General features: G+C 40.0%; 1 protein-coding gene across 2 annotated transcripts in view; it reads right to left on the bottom strand.

Annotated features, from left to right (window-relative positions):
• The window catches only part of SND1 (staphylococcal nuclease and tudor domain containing 1), a 420,776-nt gene that overhangs the window by 186,908 nt on the left and 212,454 nt on the right, over window positions 1-21,414 (bottom strand). For both annotated transcript variants that reach the window (XM_035698273.2, XM_049093379.1), the window contains exon 13: window positions 5,149-5,259. In XM_035698273.2, coding sequence (XP_035554166.2) covers window positions 5,149-5,259 — 111 coding nt within the window. The remainder of the gene's footprint in view (window positions 1-5,148; window positions 5,260-21,414) is intronic.

Raw genomic sequence — 21,414 nt, forward strand, 5'->3', positions numbered from 1 at the left:
CAGTGAAGCCTATACAAGGTCCCTAAAAGGGAGAACCAAATTCAGGAGTGACAACATGAAGCATGGGTCAGCTGCATAAAAGGTCTTTTTTTTTTTTTTACTAAAAACACAAAGTACACACACTAAAACTCTCAGAACCCTGGGACAAAACCAAGGGCTTTTCAATGGAGCCCATAAGATAGGCAAGGTGTGAGAGTATCACCAAAAATGCCAAAAATCTTATCTTGCCAGGACACAAGGTAATGAGGGAGGAGGCAGCTGATGACAGACAACCCAACTGGAAAGGAAGGTGCCTACTGGGAATTACAAGTGTATTTATCCCTCTAACAAAGAAGATGTGCTTTCCTCTAAATATGCCAGGTATTGGAGGTATAATGAGGGTTTCCCAGAAGTAGAGAAGCATGTGAAAAAAGGGGCCTGGAAGGGTCAGGCATGCTGAAGAGAGTAGCCAAGATGGTATGAACTTGTTCCTGGCAGGCAGGTGGATATGCTTGAAAATAGTGGGCTGACTTCAAACTGGTACTTTCCCTCCCCTCTCTCTCTCCTGGCTTCCCAGTGAGCACATAATTCATCACTTCCTGAACTTGAACCACGTGGTCCGAGAAACTGTGGCAGGACAGAGTCCTTGGCAGGGGAAGCAGTGGCTGCAGAGCCCTAAGAAAGCTCATCGACTCCTGGACAGGCAGCCACGCTGACCTGCGAAGTCAGGCACATTAACAGGCTGCTCTTTCCCCAAAGCTTACAATGTTTCTCAAAAAGGATTAATGGCCAAGCAGTGCTGTGGAAAGCAGAGTCAACGGAAGAGCACTGTGCACCAATGCCGATATTGCCAGTGATAACCAGAGGGAAAAACAGGAATCTAGAGGTCAGGGACAAAGCAATCTGTTAGAAACAACACCCCTGTAGGGAAGGGCTAAAGAAAGTGATAGCCTTGCTACATTACCTTCATCCATGTATTATTTACCTAGTGAGTTCCAGGATGAAAGACTGATATGAATATAGCAGAAGTTATTAATTTGGCCTTTGCTAAAGCATTAGATATAGCACCTCAAGAAATTATACTTGGGAAATTAATTCAAATTGGCTTGGTTTGGCACACAATCACCCAAGATTAAAAAGTAGCTGAAGGATGATTATTAAAAGACAGTTAAGTGACAGTCCATGTAGTGAGAGACTTGGGGTCAACATCAAAGCCATTCTTGTTTAGGGGTTCTATTTAGGGCCCAGGAAAGGAGTAAACAACTCACTAATGAGATCTGCAGAGGACACGAAGCTGGGAGGTGGAGGAACCGCACTGACAGGGGCATAAAATTACAAGGCAGAGTTCAACTGGAAAAAATAGCTCATCTATCTAGGGGAAAACAACCCTATACTAAAATAATATTCAGCAGACAGGCCAGATAAGGGGCAGCAGAAGCATGTACAAAGAGCTCAGACATGCTGTAATGTGCCAGAACCAAGTAAGAATGGTAAGGGAACACAAAGAATGTACGCCATGAAGAAATGGAGGGCTTCAAAGTGAAAGCAAACTAAAAGCAGAGTGGCAGAAAATAGGTGGTCTTAAAGCAAAGTCAATTCTACCACTAATAAAATGGGGGAGCATACATTCTGAACTGAAAACATTTTTTGGATGGCTACAAAACCACCATTCCCATCTGGCAGGTGTTCCAATCTTTCTCGGATCTTCATTTACCTCACTGAGGGGTCGTATCTACAGGATGGCACTGGGCCACCATCCTGGGGCTAACATACTGCTTTTAAGGAAGACTCACAGGTCATGCTGGCCATTTCTCCTACTTCTTTTATGAGGTCTGTACTGCCTTATGGCAAGGCTTCACCGGTTTGGGAAGTGGTTAATTCCTCTCTGTTTACTCAACCTGCAACAGTGCAATGGCCCCGAAGCCAGTTTTTCCACTACTAGTCTGAAAGCAATGGCTCAACACAATTATCTCTAGGCTGCTCACTGCTTTACCAGACAAGCATGTTGTTACATCGATTCCACTTTAAAATGAGTGCTAAGTAGGCCGTTTTCTTCCTAAAACCTCAAAGTTTAAAAATGTCACTATCCTCAACACCCAAAAAATAAATAACCCAATTCAAAAATGGGCAGAGATATGAACATTTTTTTCCAAAGAAGACATACACATGGTCAACAGACACACAAAAAAGATGTTCAATATTAATGATCATCAGAGAAATGTAAATCAAAACCACAATAAGATATCACCTTGCACCTGTTGGAATGGCTAAAACATAAGAAACAACAGGTGCTGGTGAGGATGCAGACAAAGGTGAACCTTCTTGCACTGTTGGTAGGAATGCAAACTGGTGCAGTTACTCTGGAATACAGTATGGAGGTTTCCAAAAGGTTAAAAATAGAAATACCCTATGATCCAGCTATTGCACTACTAGGTATTTACTCTAAGAATACAAAAATACTGATTTGAAGGGATACACGTACTCCAATATTTATGGCAGCATTATCTACAATTGCCAAATTATGGAAAGAGCCCTAGTGTCTGCTGATTGATGAAAGGATAAAGAAGTGGTGTGTATACATACACACACGCACACTGGACTATTACTCAGCCATAAAAAAAGAATGAAATCCTGCCATTTGCAACAACATTGAGGGAGCTAGACAGTATTATGCTAAGTGAAATAAGTCAGAGAAAGACAAGTATCATATGACTTTACTCATGTGGAATTGAAGAAACAAAACAAATGAGCAAAGCGGGAAAAAAGAAGGAAGCAAACCAAAAAACAGTATCTTAACTATACAGAACAAACTGATGGTATCAAAGGGGAGGTGGGTATGGGAAATAGGTAATGGGGATTAAGGAGTGCACTTGCTGAGATGAGCACTGGGTGATGTATGGAAGTGCTGAATCATTATACTACACACCTGAAACTAATATTACACTGTACCTTAACTGAAATTTAAATAAAAACTTAAAATATATTTAGAACATAATCTATAAAAACAATTTCAATATCTATGTATACTCATTAAACATAGCACAAGTAGCTATCTTCAACAGCATAAGAAAGCTTGTTGGGGTGGCTGGCTAGCTTAGTTGGAAGAGAAGGCAACTCTTGATCTTGGAGTTGTGAACTCAAGTCCCACAATGGATGGGTGTATAACTTAAAAAAAAAAAAAAATCAGGGATGCCTGGGTGGCTCAGCGGTTGGGCAGCTGCCTTTGACTCAGGTCATGATCCTGGGATCTGGGATCGAGTCCCATATCGGGCTCCCCAGGAGGAACCTGCTTCTCCCTCTGCCTATGTCTCTGCCTTTCTCTCTGTGTGTGTCTCATGAATAAATAAAAAAAATAAAAAGTTTAAAATAAAAAAGAAAGTTTGTTGTGGCCTCACTTTCCAGAGCAGCTAGGCAAATTATTTTCATAATTCCAGCAAATATTTGCCTGTTACATATATTTACTAGTGGCAGAGTGACACCAGGGCAGAAAACAGGAGTCTAGATCCCATTGTATTAATTAGTGCTCCTGCTATGCTAGGAACATATAACCTATTTTTTTTAAGTTATCACCAGGTCACACTGAGCCCACCCACACAGGCTGAGCACAGACTCACCTTCTGAATCCCCACTGAAGTATGGTCTAATCGCTATCCATTTCCTAGAGTATCTATATCATCAAATAGTACTTAGCAATGTGAAGCTGCATTTCCCAATATGGGTTCTTTCAGCCAGGCTGCCTTAGTGATAATATAGGCATGGAGAGAAGGAAAAGTGAGGAACAATTGAGAGAAAAACCAATTATGGATTACATATCATATTATTTTACGCTGGCCATTAAAGAGTCTTAAAACAACAAAGCTACTGGTGTTTCCACTGAATTCTTTGTGTTTGTCAATTAGGTTTTTTTAAAAAATATTTTATTTATTTATTCATAGAGACACAGAGAGAGAGAGGCACAGAGACACAGGCAGAGGGAGAAGCAGGCTCCATGCAGGGTCTCCAGAATCACACCCCAGGCTGCAGGCGGCGCTAAACCGCTGCGCCACAGGGGCTGCCCTGTCAGTTAGGTTTTATTTAGACAGGGGCTATTGGGAAAAGCCCACAAGAAAGAATACAAAAAGCCACAACAGTCTGACACACTGATTTCTTAGCTGACATTCTGTGTGACATTCTATAGATGCTCTATCCATCAGGATGTGACATGATGTTAGAGGTAAATGTCACATATCAGGGCAATGTTCTGTGCCAAAGAGCAAAAGAAGTGATCTCAATGACAAAGTCTGGAGTATAGATAACATGTGCCCAAACTCATTCCTCCTCAAACTTAAGAGTATAACCTGGCAACTACCAAACTTCTAGAACTAAATAAGTGGCTGAGTGTGGCACATGCCTCTTTGAAATAGTGGCTATATTTTGATTGAGACCAAGCAGTCGGCTGAACTACCCAAGTTAGTTCAGCATCAGCTCATTTTTTGTTCTTTCCTAAGAAGTCTGGGAATCACTAAACTACCAGCACCACCCAGTGACAGAAGTCTCTGTGAGTAAGAGCCATAGGGAATGTCACTGGTTAAGAAATAACACTGAGCAGAACGCATGTCCTTGGGGCAACCAGCCACAGGGATGAAGGACAAGAATAAAATGTCACAGGGCTTCTTAAATGCTCTCCTGCCAGCTGTCAGAAGTGTGAAACAAAAACTCATTTCCTAATAAATGTTTTCATTTCCTTTGTACATGATGAAAGGCTGAGAGGTGATAAATGGGAGGGGCTTGGGAGCAGAGGTCTCTAGAGGTAAGAACCTGAGGCAAATGTCCTGCACACATAAACAGAACTTCATTGTTAGTCCCATGGAACGACAGGATGGGGGTGGTAAAAATACCTTAAATTCTCACCTAGGTTTCATTTTATATCTACAGGAGATCATATTTACTATATGTCTATTTTGCAGATCTAAAGAAAATGGAGGTCCAAGTGTATTTAATCAAGGTTACACAGCACATTCGAAGTGTGCCCTTTTCTTTTGATCCTTAAAGTGTGGGATAAAAGTGTACTACAAGCTTTTTCAGCGTATTGCTTTCCATCACATTCTGCTCAGGGATAGGCAGGATAGTGGGAAAGAAAAAGTGGGACTGTTGGACCCAGTGTGTTCACTTTGGAATTATTCATCTCACCTGGCCTCTGCAGCAAGCAGCTCATCATAGTGAGAGGATCGCTGATCGTCATCCTGCCGGTATCTGATCACCGTGGCTAGACCTTTGCTGACAAGGGCCTCAGCAATGTTTCTGCAACAGAAAAGATAGGTCAGTGAGCACTAGAGCTGCATACAGGGCTCAGTCAACAGAAATAATAACATTTAGCACCTGGAGGTCTTAATGCATCCTGACACAGGCAGGGAGAAGACCAATGAGTTGCTTAACTAGAAATCCAAATAAAAGATGGAATACCAAAGTTCCTACCTAGCTCAGCACCTTTCTGGTTACTACAGTCAGATGCTATATGAATCCATACATAAAAACTAGCAGAAAATATCTGTAAAAAGCCCACATTAGGCAGGGCTATTTACAGAATGTTATAAACAAGCCACTACCCTCAAGAAAAGTCTTCTCTAAAATATCAGGCACATAGATAAAAAACAAAACACATAAAAGCATGACCTAAATTTCTTAAAATCTCCTTTCTAGTCTATACTGTAACTAGAAAAATGCCTCATTCCAGCTTGGCAATGTTAGAAAGGTTAGTTTAACCTAATACCTCAGTGCTTCTCTTCTCCTCAGAACTCCTGACAGTGGAAAAAAAAAAAAAAAAAAAGGGCAGCCCCAGTGGCGCAGCGGTTTAGCGCCGCCTGCAGCCCAGGGCGTGATCCTGGAGACCCCGGATCGAGTCCCATGTCGGGCTCCCTGCATGGAGCCTGCTTCTCCCTCTTCCTGTGCCTCTGCCTCTCATTCTCTCTCTCTCTCTGTCTCTATGAATAAATAAATAAATCTTAAAAAAAAAAAAAAAGAACTCCTGACAGTGGCTCTTCCACCCAAAAGGGGCTTCTCGAAGGTAAAACTATGAATTTGGTGGCTGGTGCATGGTTCACATGGTAAAAATGGAAGTTCTTTATGAAGAAACGGCATGAGATAGAAGAAAAAATTAGGTAAGAAGTGTAAATATGAGATGACCAGCTTCATAGCAATACTCCAAATAGAGAGTCCTTTTAGGACTACAGAAATATTTAGCTTAAAGCCCTGTTTATTAAAGCAATTCTCAAATGTGTCGTCTTCTTCACCAGAATAAGAGGTGCCACTGTAAGTGGCCTCCATATACTCTAACTAGAAAAGAGTACATTGGAAATACTCTCAGACAACAAATAGAGCATATTTGCATGGTTCCTCGCCAAGATGGAAAAAGACTTTTGATGTGAAGCAAAATAAGCTGCAAACTGCAAAAATAAATTTTCAAAAATTACCTGCAGCAAGCACTGTAGGACAAGAGGCATGATACTATTGGGAGAGAGTGATGGTTATGTCTTTCTTTGTGTCTGTCATAGTTACACCAAAGGCCCCACTCAAACCATCTGGTTAGCTGCCCTACAGGGAGGAGGTAGGGTAAGCAATAGGCTACTGTACCATATGCTATGATTTAGTGTTGTTTGGAAATGTAGTTAACTCTTAACACACTAACGTTCTTAGAACCCCAGACTTTAGAGATGCTGGAAGCCAGACTAACCATTCTACATGCATGTTTAAACCACTGAAGGGTTCTCTTCATCAAAACCCAGGTATTTAGTTTTTTAAAAGAAGAAGAAAAAAATATGTGTGGGTAGAGAAAAGAGGAAAAGATGCTATGGCTGATTCGCTCTCATTATGTGCCCCTCTACTGCCTGCTTATCTACTGCCAGCATGATATTAATATCTCCAAACCGCCACAGAATTAGCACTTCTCAAAATCCACTCCCACAAAGAGGCTGCTTTGCTGGCCACCCTGTCTCCTGAGTCACCGTATAAGTGTGCTGGCAAATGCTCTCATTATCACAGAGTCGGGTTTGGCAGCATGGAGAATACCAACAGCCCCAAATCAGCAGCTGTAGGTATTGATCTATGGTGAGAATTTAACTAAGGGTACTATCAAGAACCCCAAAGGGGCAGGAGAGCAGCTCCACCCACTAACAGGTGAGAGAGACTAGGGGGATGGCTCCACCTATGGCAGGTTGAGATGTCTTGGTGACCTGAAATGCTCAAAGAACAAAGACTTCTTTGTTACTGCACTTGGAACTACTGCATGCTGACATTTACAGTCAATACATGGGGATTGAAGGAGAAAGCTGGAATGACTGAGCAGGCAAGAAAAGATCCACACAAATAAGCCCCTACATGAAGAGAGAAAATGAAGCAAAATAGCACAAATGTTCAGTGATACACTCCTGTTAGTACTGCTCACATCAATCCGCAGAATGGAACTGAGAACTTACGCAGCCAGCAGACAACCAAGGGCACAGTCCTTCCGTTCTGTATCCTGTCAGCTAACAGACATTATTAGACAAAGCAGATAAGGCCTAGGATTCCCACTCTACAACCTGTCCACAACCAGCCTCTCCCTTCTCTCCATGGCTTAGCGCGTAAGCCTTGTTTTCTTTGCTTCTTATCCCTAATTACAGATTTCTCCTGGAGGAACAGTGGTGCTGGTGCTTAGTGAGCAGTGAGGAGAGTAAAAACACATGAAATAATAACAGCTGTCATTACTGGGTGTTTACTACGAGGCAAACATGTGAAAATAACATCACATATATTTTCTTCTTGGTGTATATTCCCCTGTGAGGACTCATCACCCCATCTTACAATTATTAATTAATTGCCTATCTGTCTTTCTGAGAGGGCCAGGGCTGCATCTTTCTACACTGAAGTGCCTAGACCAATAGCTGGCATAAAATAGGCAGTACATATTTTCTGAACAAACTTAGTTTATTCGGGGTAATTTTTAAATGTCGCAAAAATCACAGTACATTCTTTTACTTTTGTTTTAATACATCCTGAAAATTCTGAGATACTCTTTTGGAGTATCAGAAAAACACCTAATGGTTTTGGAAATACAGCCTTGGAACATTATTATACTAAGCAACTATTAACCAAGCTTGCCCAGCATAGAATTAAGGACAAAAGCTTTCTATGTGCCTTACCAACTTTTGTCTTTCTCCTCTACATTATCTAAAATTTCAATTTAAAGAGAATGAAAGGGAGAGAGAAAATGGAATTAGCCTAGATCCATGTACTTGACTTTCTTTTGGCCACTAATGAAAGGTCAGGAGATTTTCCCCTTGGCCAAAGATGGCTCAAATCCTGACATGGGTGTATTGACCAGTTGCCCAGTGGAAAAAAAGAAAACATTAAATTATGTGCCATGGCATTAGGCTGCTTTAGACAAATTTATAAGTTCTGCTTTCTTGAGTGTATCAGTAATTCTACTCAAATTACACATGTCTGGCTCGAATGGATAATTCATAATCAGCATATAAAAAGGGACCTAACAGCCTTGGAAGTCTAACAGGAAATCATCTCTCTGTATCAGCTAGAAACACAAAGAATTAGTGCTGAGATTGAAATTCTTCTCCAAGCTAAAAGAGAAATTTAGGTTCTGATAAAACTGAACTGTTGCCATCAGGCATGATCAGATGTTTCTGATACAAGCACAAACAACTTTGGTCTCACATACAGGCTTTCTCAAAAGGTCTCCACATAGTTGACACCTTCTTTGCCCACTGTTTCCTCAGCAAGCAGATTCCAAAAAGCTCATACTTTCCCCTCATAAGATACCTCTGAAACCATGGGGTAGTAAACTCTGCCAACAGGGTGAACAGGTATTCTATGCCCATACAAAAGAGGATTCTTAAAAAGTCGATTTGAATTACAGTAGTTTATAGTTCATCACATTTTTGCCTGCCTTTCCCCATCCCGAGACCCCACCCCAAGGATGGAATAGCAACACGCTGATAGGTCAGATAACTGTCTAAGATTACCTCAATTACTTAACTGGTGTATATGTGTGCAATTCTGAAACAAACTTACAGAAAAGTTGGACATACTGCATATAACAAGGAACATGTCATTACTCTTTGATCTATTTGGTAGTGAGTAACCCATCTGTTATACCCTCACCCGCCAAATCTTTAGTGTGCATTTCCCACAATTCAGGATATTTTCCTACAAAATCAAAAAATAATAGAACCAGAATACCTATAAAGATACATTATTATCATCTAATCCACAAACCCTAATCAAATTTTGTCAATTATTCCAATAGAATATTTAGGGGGGAAAAAGGATCCGTGTCTCTTTAGTCTAGACCAATTCTGCCATCTTTCTTAAGCTACCCTGCAGCCTTGACACTTCTGAAGAATACAGCCCAGTTATTTTGGTTTGTCTGATGTTTCTTTGTGATCAGATGCAAGTTACGTATTTTTAGCAGGAATATCATAGAAGTGATGGATGTATTGTTCCCTTGGCCTCCTATGAAATGTACAATTTACTGATAATGTTCACTTTGATCAGTTCATAAGGTAGTGCCTATCAGGTTTCTCCACTGTAAAGTTACTCTTTTTCTCTTTATGAATGATGTTTTTTTAAAAAGATTTATTTATTTATTTATGATAGAGAGAGAGGCAGAGACACAGGAGGTGGGAGAAGCAGGCTCCATGCCGGGAGCCCGATGTGGGACTCGATCCCGGGACTCGAGGATCACGCCCTGGGCCAAAGGCAGGCGCTAAACCGCTGAGCCACCCAGGGATCCCCTGATAAGTATTTTTTGAAGAGACTTTGAATTATATAATTTTCATCCCTCAAATTCCAAAGTTATTCATTTATTTAATTATAGCAAGATAACATCATGGAATGTCATTTCATTTAGTCATAATCCACTACTATCATTATTTGTTGTGATACTGAAATGGTTCCCAATTCGGCCAGTTGGAGCCATGTCAAGCTGGTTTCTCTTTCCTCTGGACATGCCCCCCACCCCCATCATTCCCCTTGAGTACTTCCTTGCTTTCTGGTATAACAACATGTTCCAGGCTTCTCTTGTACGGTTTTCTGCAGCTCTGAAATTAGCCATTTATCTAAAAAGCCCACATTTACATCTTTATTCCCATACATTTATTTCTAGATCAATCTATAACTACTGTGTGTGTGGCAGTCATGAAAATGTGCCTTTCGGATCTCTGACTGCAGGAAGCATAATTGATGGACAGTCCCAGCTGCTGTGCTCTGAAATCCATCACTGTTTCGGCCAAAGCTATGCTTCCCACCAGCTGCTCCTTGCGTGGGCACAGCAGATACTAAGGCAGGCCTATTGCTAAGAGATGTGGGACTTCTCTGATGGCAACTTTGGCTTAAGGACTCCTTGTTGGCTTTGTGGTAACTCTCAGACTTTTCCAATTCAACCTTCCTTTACTCCCATCTTTTGCCATAGATATTAGGGCTACACTGCAGTCTGATGGCACTCCCAGCCTCTTTGAGCTCCCCTCCCATTTTCCCACAGAAGGGTTTTCCACCAATTAATCTCTTTCATGTCTAATTCTGTCTTGGCATCAGCGTTTTAGAGAACCTGAACCATCTACCATGAGTTCACAAAGATACCAACAATCTCACTCCAACACTAGAGAGTTCATTTTCATTTTCTTCCTTTCCATATCTGTTACTTCCCTTCTGATGGAAACTTGGCTTCCATTATCCTTAATAGTTTTACTTATATGAAAACCTTCACTATATATACACATACACAGTCTCAGTCACTCACACATTTGTGACTTCTATGATTTGGTCCTAACACTAGAGCTAATTTAAAGAGAATGCATTACTTGATAAAACAGGATCTGCTACATGGATAAGTATTTCAAGAGTGGGAAAAGAGTAATTCCATAACACACACACTTGTGCACATGCATGCACACACCCCCTTCATTCTCCATCTGACTAGGGATAACAGATAACTCAATAGCTCTGTCTCACAGATCTTTATCTAGATATTTGACCCTAACACTTTCCACTAAGAAAATATCTACATTTTATCAGTCACTGACATGTCCATGGACATTGCAAAAGCAGAATATTTTCCTCTTGGTAAACATACACAAGGACACATTCAGAATAATGTAAGCCTATAAAGAAATATCTCTAGCCTACATTCAAATCAAGGCAAAAGAAAAGGGTTGAAGATAATTAACAGCTCAATTCATTCACAAAAGTCACATCATCTGTATCAGAGGTTCATATCTCAACAGGTGTGCATGCATACAGACACATACATTTTCCATACAATGTCTTTACAGTAACTTTAAGGCTCTGTAGTCAAATTTCATATGCCAAGTACAATATGCTCCCCACGGCTATTCACTGTGACAACATGGATCCAACAAACAAGACATCGGGCATATAGCTGGGCTCTCTGTCACCCATGACCCTCGAAGACTCCAATGTCTTAAAGCCAGAAAACTACCTTCATATTCTTTTTACGTTGGCTGTACCTTTGCCATAAGGAGAGGCTTTCTCACAAGTGCTGGGAGGGTTTCAATATTGATTTCTAACATACCAGATGGCTCATCTCACTTTTCCTCAGCTATACAAGGGATGTACTACTGTGGGGCTGAACCAGAGACACTACAAAATGCTAATGTCTCTCTTCACAAACAGGTAAGAGAAAAGGAAGGAGAAAGAGATCACCATAGGATTTAATAAGAAGATAGAAAGCAGTAAGGACTAGAAAGCTATTTCCTTTAGAATATTAGGTCTACCTTTACTCATATGGTTGGCTTTCCACTCTAAAAAGATAGTGCAGAAATGGGGAAAATGATTAACGGCTACCAGGCCCAAAAGCCAGGCTCCCTTTAGATCTTCTTTGCAAGTTCACACTAAGACCTCTAATATCCATGCCCTTTGAGTCAGGAACCTGACAATTTCAGGCTTGTGACAGTCTTGTTTTTTTATAGGCTGACAAAACAGGCTATAAAGGGCGAGAGTGAAATTCTGGATGAGAGGCATCTACAGACAATGGTCAATGAATAGGTTTACTGTTTTCAACCAGGTTTCAAACCACGAAAAAGTCTTAGCAACACGTAGCTTCCCAAACCTAGTATGAAAATGACACCAAGGGGGAACGTGTTGCCCCTCCCACCCAATGTCTTTATCTTCCAATCTCCATTGACTGAGGTCCTATGGATCTGGAACAATAATGCAGCCCCCCCACACACACCATTTTTTTCTTAAAATACATTCAAGAGGCACTTACAACATAATCAAGCAGCATATGTCGACAGGAAACTGTTTTAAAAGCATCAATAATTAGAAACGTTTGAGGTGGCACACAACGCCCTCTATAGATTTACCAAATCTCTCTCCTACCGTACCTTTGAACTAACATAATTCGAAAAATAAAATGGGATTTTTTTTGGATCTTTTCATCATTAAAAGTTCCTTTTTTTTATTTCATTAAGTCCTATCACCAGGATGACCACCAAAGGATCTGAACAGTGGCTAGAGACTTTCCCAGAATTCATGACACAAACTGAAAACAAGAAGATAAAAATTTCTTGATGTCCCTAGACAGGCTCAGCCAGGAACTATGGTAAAATGAGGAAAAAAAGCAATAATTACCAAGGGCTGTATTAAGGCACCTGGAGTCTTAGGATAGGACATCTTTGCTCCTGACTTGGATATCCACCAACTCAGGTGTGGTTATGTGGAACACAAGACACAACATAACCCACAGAGAAGCATGACCCCAGCAAGTCAGACTCACGAATAAACAAGTATGGAATGAGACTGATCTGAACCCACAGAAGCAAATTAAGCAATAAAACAAAACAAAACCAAGAAACCAATCCCCACTCCTCTGAACAAAACTCTCCAATAAGTTTTAGTTCACTTTTAATGAGCATTCAGAATATGTACAGGTTCTAAACACAACTGTTTTGTTGATGAGAGCATTTTCTAGAGACTGCAGTTGAGAAATGAAAGTCAAGAACTCTTGAAACATGGACTCTGTCTCCTCTTTGTACTTTAATGAATCCTAATCCTGCTTTCTCAGCAGGAGGGGGATGTGGAGGGAAAGAAGGAAGACTGATGGAGGCTGACTTTTGAAGAACTCAAAGGGTTACACAATTCTAGTGGAACTGAAGAAGGCCCGTAAACAAGACTGGCAGGCAGGGAGAAAGAAAGGAGGGCACGAGGAAGGGAGGAAAGAAGAAGAAAGGGAAGATGGAGGGGAAAGAAAAAAAAAATCATTCCATGAATAAATTACTGCTTTGGAGACAGATAAATCCTTGAGTCCCCACAGTACACATCCATCAAAACTTCATTATTAATAATAGGCTTACTCCTGAGCACTGACAAAAGCCTCTGGCTTCAGAGGCCATGTCCCACTGAGCAACCAACAGTACTCCTCAGTTTAGGAAGAACTAAAAGCAAAGATATCTAGGGAGCAGGGTTTCAAAGTGGGTGATGAAGAGATGTCACTTCATATTCAACCTGTCAAGAACTGCTAATTCTCTACCCCAAGGTGGTCTGTGCCACATCATACCCATTACTTTAGTTCCACTCACACCTCACATGAGGTCATATCTATTCTTGATCTCCTGAAAGAACAACTAACAGGAAAAGAAGATGGAAATATACTTGGAAGCAGTAGAATTAACATCTAACCCGCTACAGAACTCTGGATAGTGGAGAGAATAGTGTTGAAAAATATGGGTCAAAGTGATTTTAGAAAAGGAAGGAGAAGCAGCATAAGATCAAATAGTTATACATAAAATAGTTATGCTTACTAAACAGACAATTTTATACTGCCCCCAGGATTTCTGCAGTGCTGTAATCTCATTGCCACCTCTTAGATGATAGTTTCATTTATTCAGCAATATCATGGTTACGGCTTTCTAAGACAAGGAAAACTGCTATTATACTCTATTATGTCAGCTCCTCTGAGTCTCACTGCACCTACCAGTCCTATCTGAGATAGTTAGGACAATGATGACTCCTGGATGAAGTAGAAGGGTTATATTAAATATAAGTGGCAATAAAACAATGTCCACCTTGAAAATACCTAATATAATCCCCAATCTCCATACCTCAAAATCAGAAAGAAAAGAAACCGGAAAGAAAAATGTCTGTTTCACAGACTTTTCTGAATCTCCCTTACACTACAGGACAGAATACAGAGTAGGTACCCAAAGTGACACATCCCCGGTTAAACAGTAATGCTTCCTTCCCAGGGGACAAATAGATCCTTCAAACACTATTAAGCAATTAAATACTGGATCTAGCTTGAAGAAAGCAAACTGTCTAACAAATATGCACTTTCAGTCCAGCCATGTTGGGCCCCTCAATGCTAAATATGCCATGCAGTTACATTTCCAACTATTTGCAGGACATGTGAATTCACATGATTCATCACCATGTAAAACTCAGCATTACAAAAATAAAATTCCCTTCCCCAAATTAAACTTTTCTAAAACCTACTAAATTAGCTCATTCTCCTAACATCTCTAACCGTAGGGCCATCACACTCCCAGTCACCTAGGCCTGCCTGATCTCTTATTTCCACATAAAATTAGTTGTCAAAACTTTCAACTCAAATTTCCAATCTTTCCCACATGAATGCTTTCTTTTCTTTCACCCAGTTGTGGCTCCCACTGCCTCTCACCTGGACTACTTACAACAGCTTTCCCCTCCCTGGTCTCCTTGCAATGCCTACCAATTCTCAACATTGTCAGCTGAAGCATCTTTAAGCAGGCCTCGCGAGTGATCCTCATTCTCACACCCACCACAATTACAGTGACCTTTTGTTTGAAATTTTCCAACATGGAAACAATATTAAGTTACCATATATGAAATGCTGATGGAGGGAAAGGAGAGGAGAAGGTTGGTGGAGGGGGAAAAGGGGATACAGAAAGAAAGGGAGAGAGAAGTGGGGAGGACGACGAGAGGGTGAGGGTTAGGAGAAAATGGTTAGAGGGAACACTGACTTTTTGAAGTACTACTTAAATGCTTTACACATTTATTAAATTCACTTAATGGTCACAAAATCCAGGAGTTAGGAACTCTTACCATCCCTATTTTACAGATGAGACACATGAGGCATGGAAAGTTTATAAAGGTCACAAGTGATAGTTATAACCAAGAAAGGCTATGCAGACACTTGGCATTTCAGTGATGTAAAGGATCTTGCGAATCACCTTACCCGAGCCCCATGCCGTAAACATCAGATGACAGAACAATTTCTTTGATTTTCATTCAAAAGAAAATTTCAAATTTAATGAACATCAACTGGGAGTTTACTAGAGGATAGGCATTTAACACATTAATTTACTCCTGCTTGCAATGCGCAAAGTGATTATGTATAAACAGTAAACAGTTCAGACTTACAAGTAATCCTGTTTCTACGTGGCAGAGGCACGATTAGAAGCCCGATCTTTAAATTCCAATTCCAGTTTTCCTTTGACTATACAGTGTCATAAATTACAGGGTAACAGACTATTAAAGGCATTCTGCAATAGAGCCTTCAAATACCTCTCTAAACCTAGTCCATTAAACACCTTTCAATCTTCTCAATCTCAGTCCATTTAGCTACCAAGCAAGCTAGCTGCACTCTCCCCATCTTTATGCTGTTGGCTGTGCCACTCATTTTATGCTCATCTTTGCACTGCTGTATCTTATTATCTCCCTTTGTGTATATATCTTGTCTTCCCAACCACATCACAGCCCTTACTGGTCCAAAAAAAGCCAAACACTTAGTAGGCACTCAATAAATATTTATTGGCTAGCTGACTGATTGCACTCTTGAGTTCCTGGGAGGGTGGGGAAGGGTTCTGTGGGCGCTAGATGAAAACAAGGCAATAACTGAGTCAGAGAATTTTTGAGCAACAAGTGCCCAAAAAGATAATCCAATCCAAAAACCTCCATATACAAATGAAGATGGACCCAGAGAGAAACAGAAACAGAGAGAGCAACACCACCACAATAGGCAACTAAGATCCTTCAGATTCTCAGCCTGTTTCCCTTTATGGTACAGCTGTCCTTTAAAAATTATATAAAATAGGGGGCACCTGGGTGGCTCAGTTGGTTGAACATTTGACTTAATTTTGGCTCAGTCATGATCTCAGGGTCCTGAGACTGAGTCCTGCGTTGGACTCCATGCTGGGCATGGAGCCTACTTAAGATTCTCTTGCTCTGTCCTCTCTCTCTTTCTCTAGTTTAAAAAAAAAAAAAAAAAAGTTCAAAAATTTTATAAAATAGGAATGAACTATTTTACATGAACTATCCAAGATGCCCTTAATCCATTAAAAACTTATCAGGACATTTAAAATAATCTAGCCAGGGGATCCCTGGGTGGCTCAGCGGTTTGGTGCCTGCCTTTGGTCCGGGGTGCGATCCTGGAGTCCCGGGATCAAGTTCTGCATCAGGTTCCCGGCATGGAGCCTGCTTCTCCCTCTGCCTGTGTCTCTGCCTCTCTCTCTCTCTCTCTCATGAATAAGTAAATAAAATATTTTTTAAAATAAATAAATAAAATAATCTAGCCACATATTATAAATTGATCACACGATTACTAATGTTAGCTACAATAAATATATATAACAATTATAATTATTTGCTTATTATAATAATTGTCTTCTGAGCATTTGGAGGACTTTTTCCTAGGAGACGAGGAGAAATGATTCAAAGATGTGTGATGATTTTTCTCCCAATATATATTCCAACACGAGGTAGAAATGTACATTGTAGACATAAATGTGCTTTCTTTATCCCCTATTTTATCTGCTCCAGCTCCTTTGCCTACCACTGTCCTGGACTCATGAATCAATTCACTGAGCTGGAAGAGGTCCTACTACAAAAGGTGACTGTAGTCATTCCATACTTTTGTGCATGGTCTTTACACATATTTGAAAGACAAATATCCATGTGTTAGACAATGGATATAAGAGACAACTGCAGTCCCCCTTTCAACAAATGGCAATATTCCGCTGTTGGAGCCTTCTACCAAGGAAGATAAAAATCATCAGATGCCTGTCCTTGACCCTGTCCCTAGCAGTGGCTCTCTCAGTTAAATGCTCCTGATTTAGGAGTGATGCAAAGGAGAAGACGCAGTCAGAATTCATTTACAACAGTGTCTTTCCTCTGGGACTGCGCCCCATGCAGATGATGATGGTGTCCTAGGCACACTGCACCAAAGTAAAAACAATTATCCTACTTTCTGCCCCTTTGGAGGTGCCCTGATCCCTATCTATTTCCCAAGTCTGATACTCCAGCCTTAGGTCAGTTCTCTTAGCTCCTCATAACTTCCCAACCTATTCTCTTCTTCTTTAGGACAGAGTTGTTGCTGTTTCTTACAACTAACAACATCTTAATGGATTTAACTTATATAATGAAGTTGCATCCCAAGAGTTTAAAGGAAAAGTCCCTAAGCATGGGTTACATAGGTCACAGGTCCTTTAAACCAGGTCCTGGAAGCCAAGGCCTAGGATGAGAGGCGGGTGCCATAGTGAGGCTGGCAGAGTCTGCAAGCCCGATAAAGGCCATATAAGGACACCTGGGTGGCTCAGTGGTTGAGCACCTGCCTTGGGCTCAGGGCATGATCCTGGAGTTCTAGGATGAGTCCCACATCAGGCTCCCGGCATGGAGCCTGCTTCTCCCTCTGCCTATGTCTCTGCCTCTCTCTCTTTGTGTCTCATGAATAAATAAATAAAATCTTAAAAAAAAAAAAAAAAAGAAAAGAAAAGAAAAAGGCCATATAAGGTGCTCTCTTCCAGAGTTCCACTGAATTACCCAAATCTCATCCTACCACAGGATCCAGGGCTGGTGGCTGGACAGCACTAACCTTTACCTTTTTGCTTAGGTACTTAGTGTTAGGGAGGACAACTCTATCTTGCTCTCACTACTAGCTGAGTTAAGGACTTATTGGTATGATCTGTAACTGAACACTTGATCCTCTGATGTTCTCCAACCAATCTATAACCTAACAGTTCTAGCCACTTTCCTAAGGAAAAAGCAGAAGTGCAGGAAAAGGAAGGGTGGCTTTGAGGATATTGCCACTGAGAGAATATAAGTCAGTTGAGAAATGTCCATAAACATTAATTAAAATGTGTAATACGAAAGGCAAATATCATAAAGTCAAGAAAACATGGGTCTATGCCTTTACAGAATTACTACTATATTCAGGTGCAGGGATCAATTATAAGGGTTTTTAAGAATGGGTGAACAAGGTGAATGTAAAGAAGGCCTATTGTTAGTAAAAGAGATATTCTACTAGTTATTTCATTTGAGTTTCTAAACAAAAATGATGTCCCAACTACATTCATTTTAATGGAAAAAAACAAATTAGAGGTGATAAAGTGCTTACCAGTTAAAACAATTTTGTATGTTTAGGAACTAAAAACATTCCATATTAGCTTTGTTTGTTTGGTCTGATGGCCTTTCAAAATGCACATGAAAGGAAACCAACTTTTTAAAAGACATTTATAGTGTGGCAGAGGTTTTTGTTTGCTTGTTTTTAAAAGAGGGTCTAACACAAGGCATTATTTCATATCAGCACTTTAATAGGGCAAAAAAAAATCTTTAGATAAACTATGAAAAATGGGTAAAAAGAATAACATAGTAAAACAAATGAATATGATAAAAAAGAAATGTTGAAAAATGTTGATCAATTCTCCTTCATCCAACAAGAGAGAAGTTATACACAGCATTTATATTTATTCTTCAATAGTGAAAGCCACTTAATGTTTCCCACTTCCTCCAGCCCTTTGTGGCCATAGAGAGCAATTATGAGCTTGTTTCATAAAGAACTCATGACACAGAGCAGTGATTCAGGGCAGAGGATCTCAGTTCTTAACCCAGCTCTCTGGCTGTTTAAACTCTTGTGAAGAAGCTAAGTCTATACCAGCTTCTGTATCTATAAAATAAGGGAGCAGATCTAAATTCTCTATAAAATAAATTAGAATATATGGGAACTAGAACATAATTTAAAAATGAATTAGCAGGGCAGCCCAGGTGGCTCAGTGGTTTAGCGCCACCTTCAGCCCAGGGTGTGATCCTGAAGACCTGGGATCGAGTCCCATGTCGGGCTCCCTGCATGGAGCTTGCTTCTCCCTCTGCCTGTGTCTCTGCCTCTCTCTCTCTCTCATGAATAAATAAATAAAATCTTAAAAAAACAAACAAACTAAGCTTTAAAAAAAGGAACTAGCAATTACAGATCAATAGTCATATATATTCAATAATAGCTTCATCTTTACAAGTATTTTTATACAGCACTAGCTGATAATATTCAAAGCAAAGTAGATAATGTATTGTTTCAGTAAGTATATAAACACTGAGGTGTGTTAATACACATTTCTGGTTGTGTTTTATAGAATATTGTGGAAGCAGACACAATTTCTTCCAACCCTTCTACTAAGGACTTTAATAGCCCTATCCTTTCCGTGGATAGGGGTGAAAAAGGGTGGGAGGCAAGGATGTTTGATATTTATGTATTCTCAACAAATACTTATTCTTGACAAATATTTATTCTATTCAACTGTTTGATGTATACTATTTCTTAAAGATATAATGCATTCCCCAAATGTTCTGGAATATTAAAAAAGAGGACAGAAGGATGAGTAAATAAAAGAATATATGTATATGGTATATCTTCTACCAAAGAAACTAAAGACCAACATTTTGGTAACATCTGGCTAGTTCCTTATACTTAGGCTAAGTACCTTTTTCAATAGCAAAAAACTGCCTTTATGCACTAGTAGAAATGTGTTCCAAAAACGGATTCAAGAGTAGAACTGACATTTAGCAGGAATTTATTACATTTCTTGAACCTCTGAGGCTCACTAGATAAGGTAGAGTAGGAGGTTTACTTCTAATCTTATCACTGAACATAGTGAAGAAAAATCAAAGACTCACCTTTACATAGTTTGCCAAGTACTGTTTTGGCCTATCATGCTTTCACTTGAGTAATAAAAGTAGCAGCAACATGTCAATAAAACAATTATGTTTCTTGAGTAGTCCTTATGAGACAATAGAATATTACCGCACAGTAAATATTAACAAGAGACGTTGACTTCATTACTACAGACCATAAGGAAATATCAGAAATACTTCATTTTAACTACAGAATTTTGAGCTGAAAGGGCCTTAGTGTTGTTCTACTCCAATTCTCTCATTTTGTGGATTGTAAGGTCTCTAAATCTCAGATTAGGAAACTATTTATTGACTGACCTGGATTAGAACTCAGGTCTCAAGTCATCAAATAAGCATCCTTCCATCATGATAACCTGCCTCCAGTTTCATATAAAGACTGGAAAAACTATTGCTACACACAACTCAGTTGGATCTCAAAGGCATTATGCTAAATGAAAAAGGTCAACATCAATAGATTGCACACTGTCGGATTCCATTTATATAATGTTTTTGAAATGCCAAAATTATAGAGATGGAAAATGGATTAATGGTTGTCATGGATGTTGGGAGGGGAATGGCATGGTAGTAACACAAGGGAGATCCTTCTGATGACTGAATTGTTTTCTGCCTTGATTGTGGTGGTGTGCACATGAATCTACACATGTGATAAAAATGGCAGACACGTACACTGCACCAACACCACATTCTTGGCTTTGACATTTTATTATAATTATATAAATTATAACCGTTGGGGAGAACTGGCTAAAAGGTATATGGAATAGACCGCTGTACTACTTTCGCAACTTCTGTAAAACTATAATTACTTCAAAATAAAAGTTAAAAAAGAAAAAAGTAAAAAAACTTGAATTTAGTTTTTTTTTAAATCTTTTTTTTTTTTAATTTTTTTTTTTTTTTTTTTTAATTTATGATAGTCACACAGAGAGAGAGAGAGAGAGAGGCAGAGACACAGGCAGAGGGAGAAACAGGCTCCATGCACCGGGAGCCCGACGTGGGATTCGATCCAGGGTCTCCCGGATTGCGCCCTGGGCCAAAGGCAGGTGCCAAACCGCTGCGCCACCCAGGGATCCCGAATTTAGTTTTAAAAAGAAAACAAAAGCAAAGATTCTAAGCTCCATTCTCAATCAGAATAATCCTCAATCCAGAATAATCCTTTAAAGATTAAAGTCAACAAAACTTGCCATTACTTCTCTGCTCAAAACTCCACAAGGGCTCCTTTAAGATTTTATTTATTTATTTATTTATTTATTTATTTATTTGAGAGAGAGAGAGAGAGAGAGAGAGAGAGAAGGAAACACAAGCAAGAGTACAAGCAGGGGGAGCTGTAGCAGGAGAGGGAGAAGCAGGCTCCCCACTGAGCAGGGAGCCCAACGTGGGGCTCAATCCCAGGACCCTAGGATCTTGATCTAAGTAAGCCAAAGGCAGACACTGAGCCATCCAGGTACCCTTCACAATGGCTCCTATCTCATTCAATGTAGAAGCCAAATACTTGAGTGGCTTACAAGAACCTATAGG

The sequence above is a fragment of the Canis lupus genome, chromosome 14 (genome assembly GCF_003254725.2).
Source record: "Canis lupus dingo isolate Sandy chromosome 14, ASM325472v2, whole genome shotgun sequence".
NCBI lineage: Eukaryota > Metazoa > Chordata > Mammalia > Carnivora > Canidae > Canis > Canis lupus.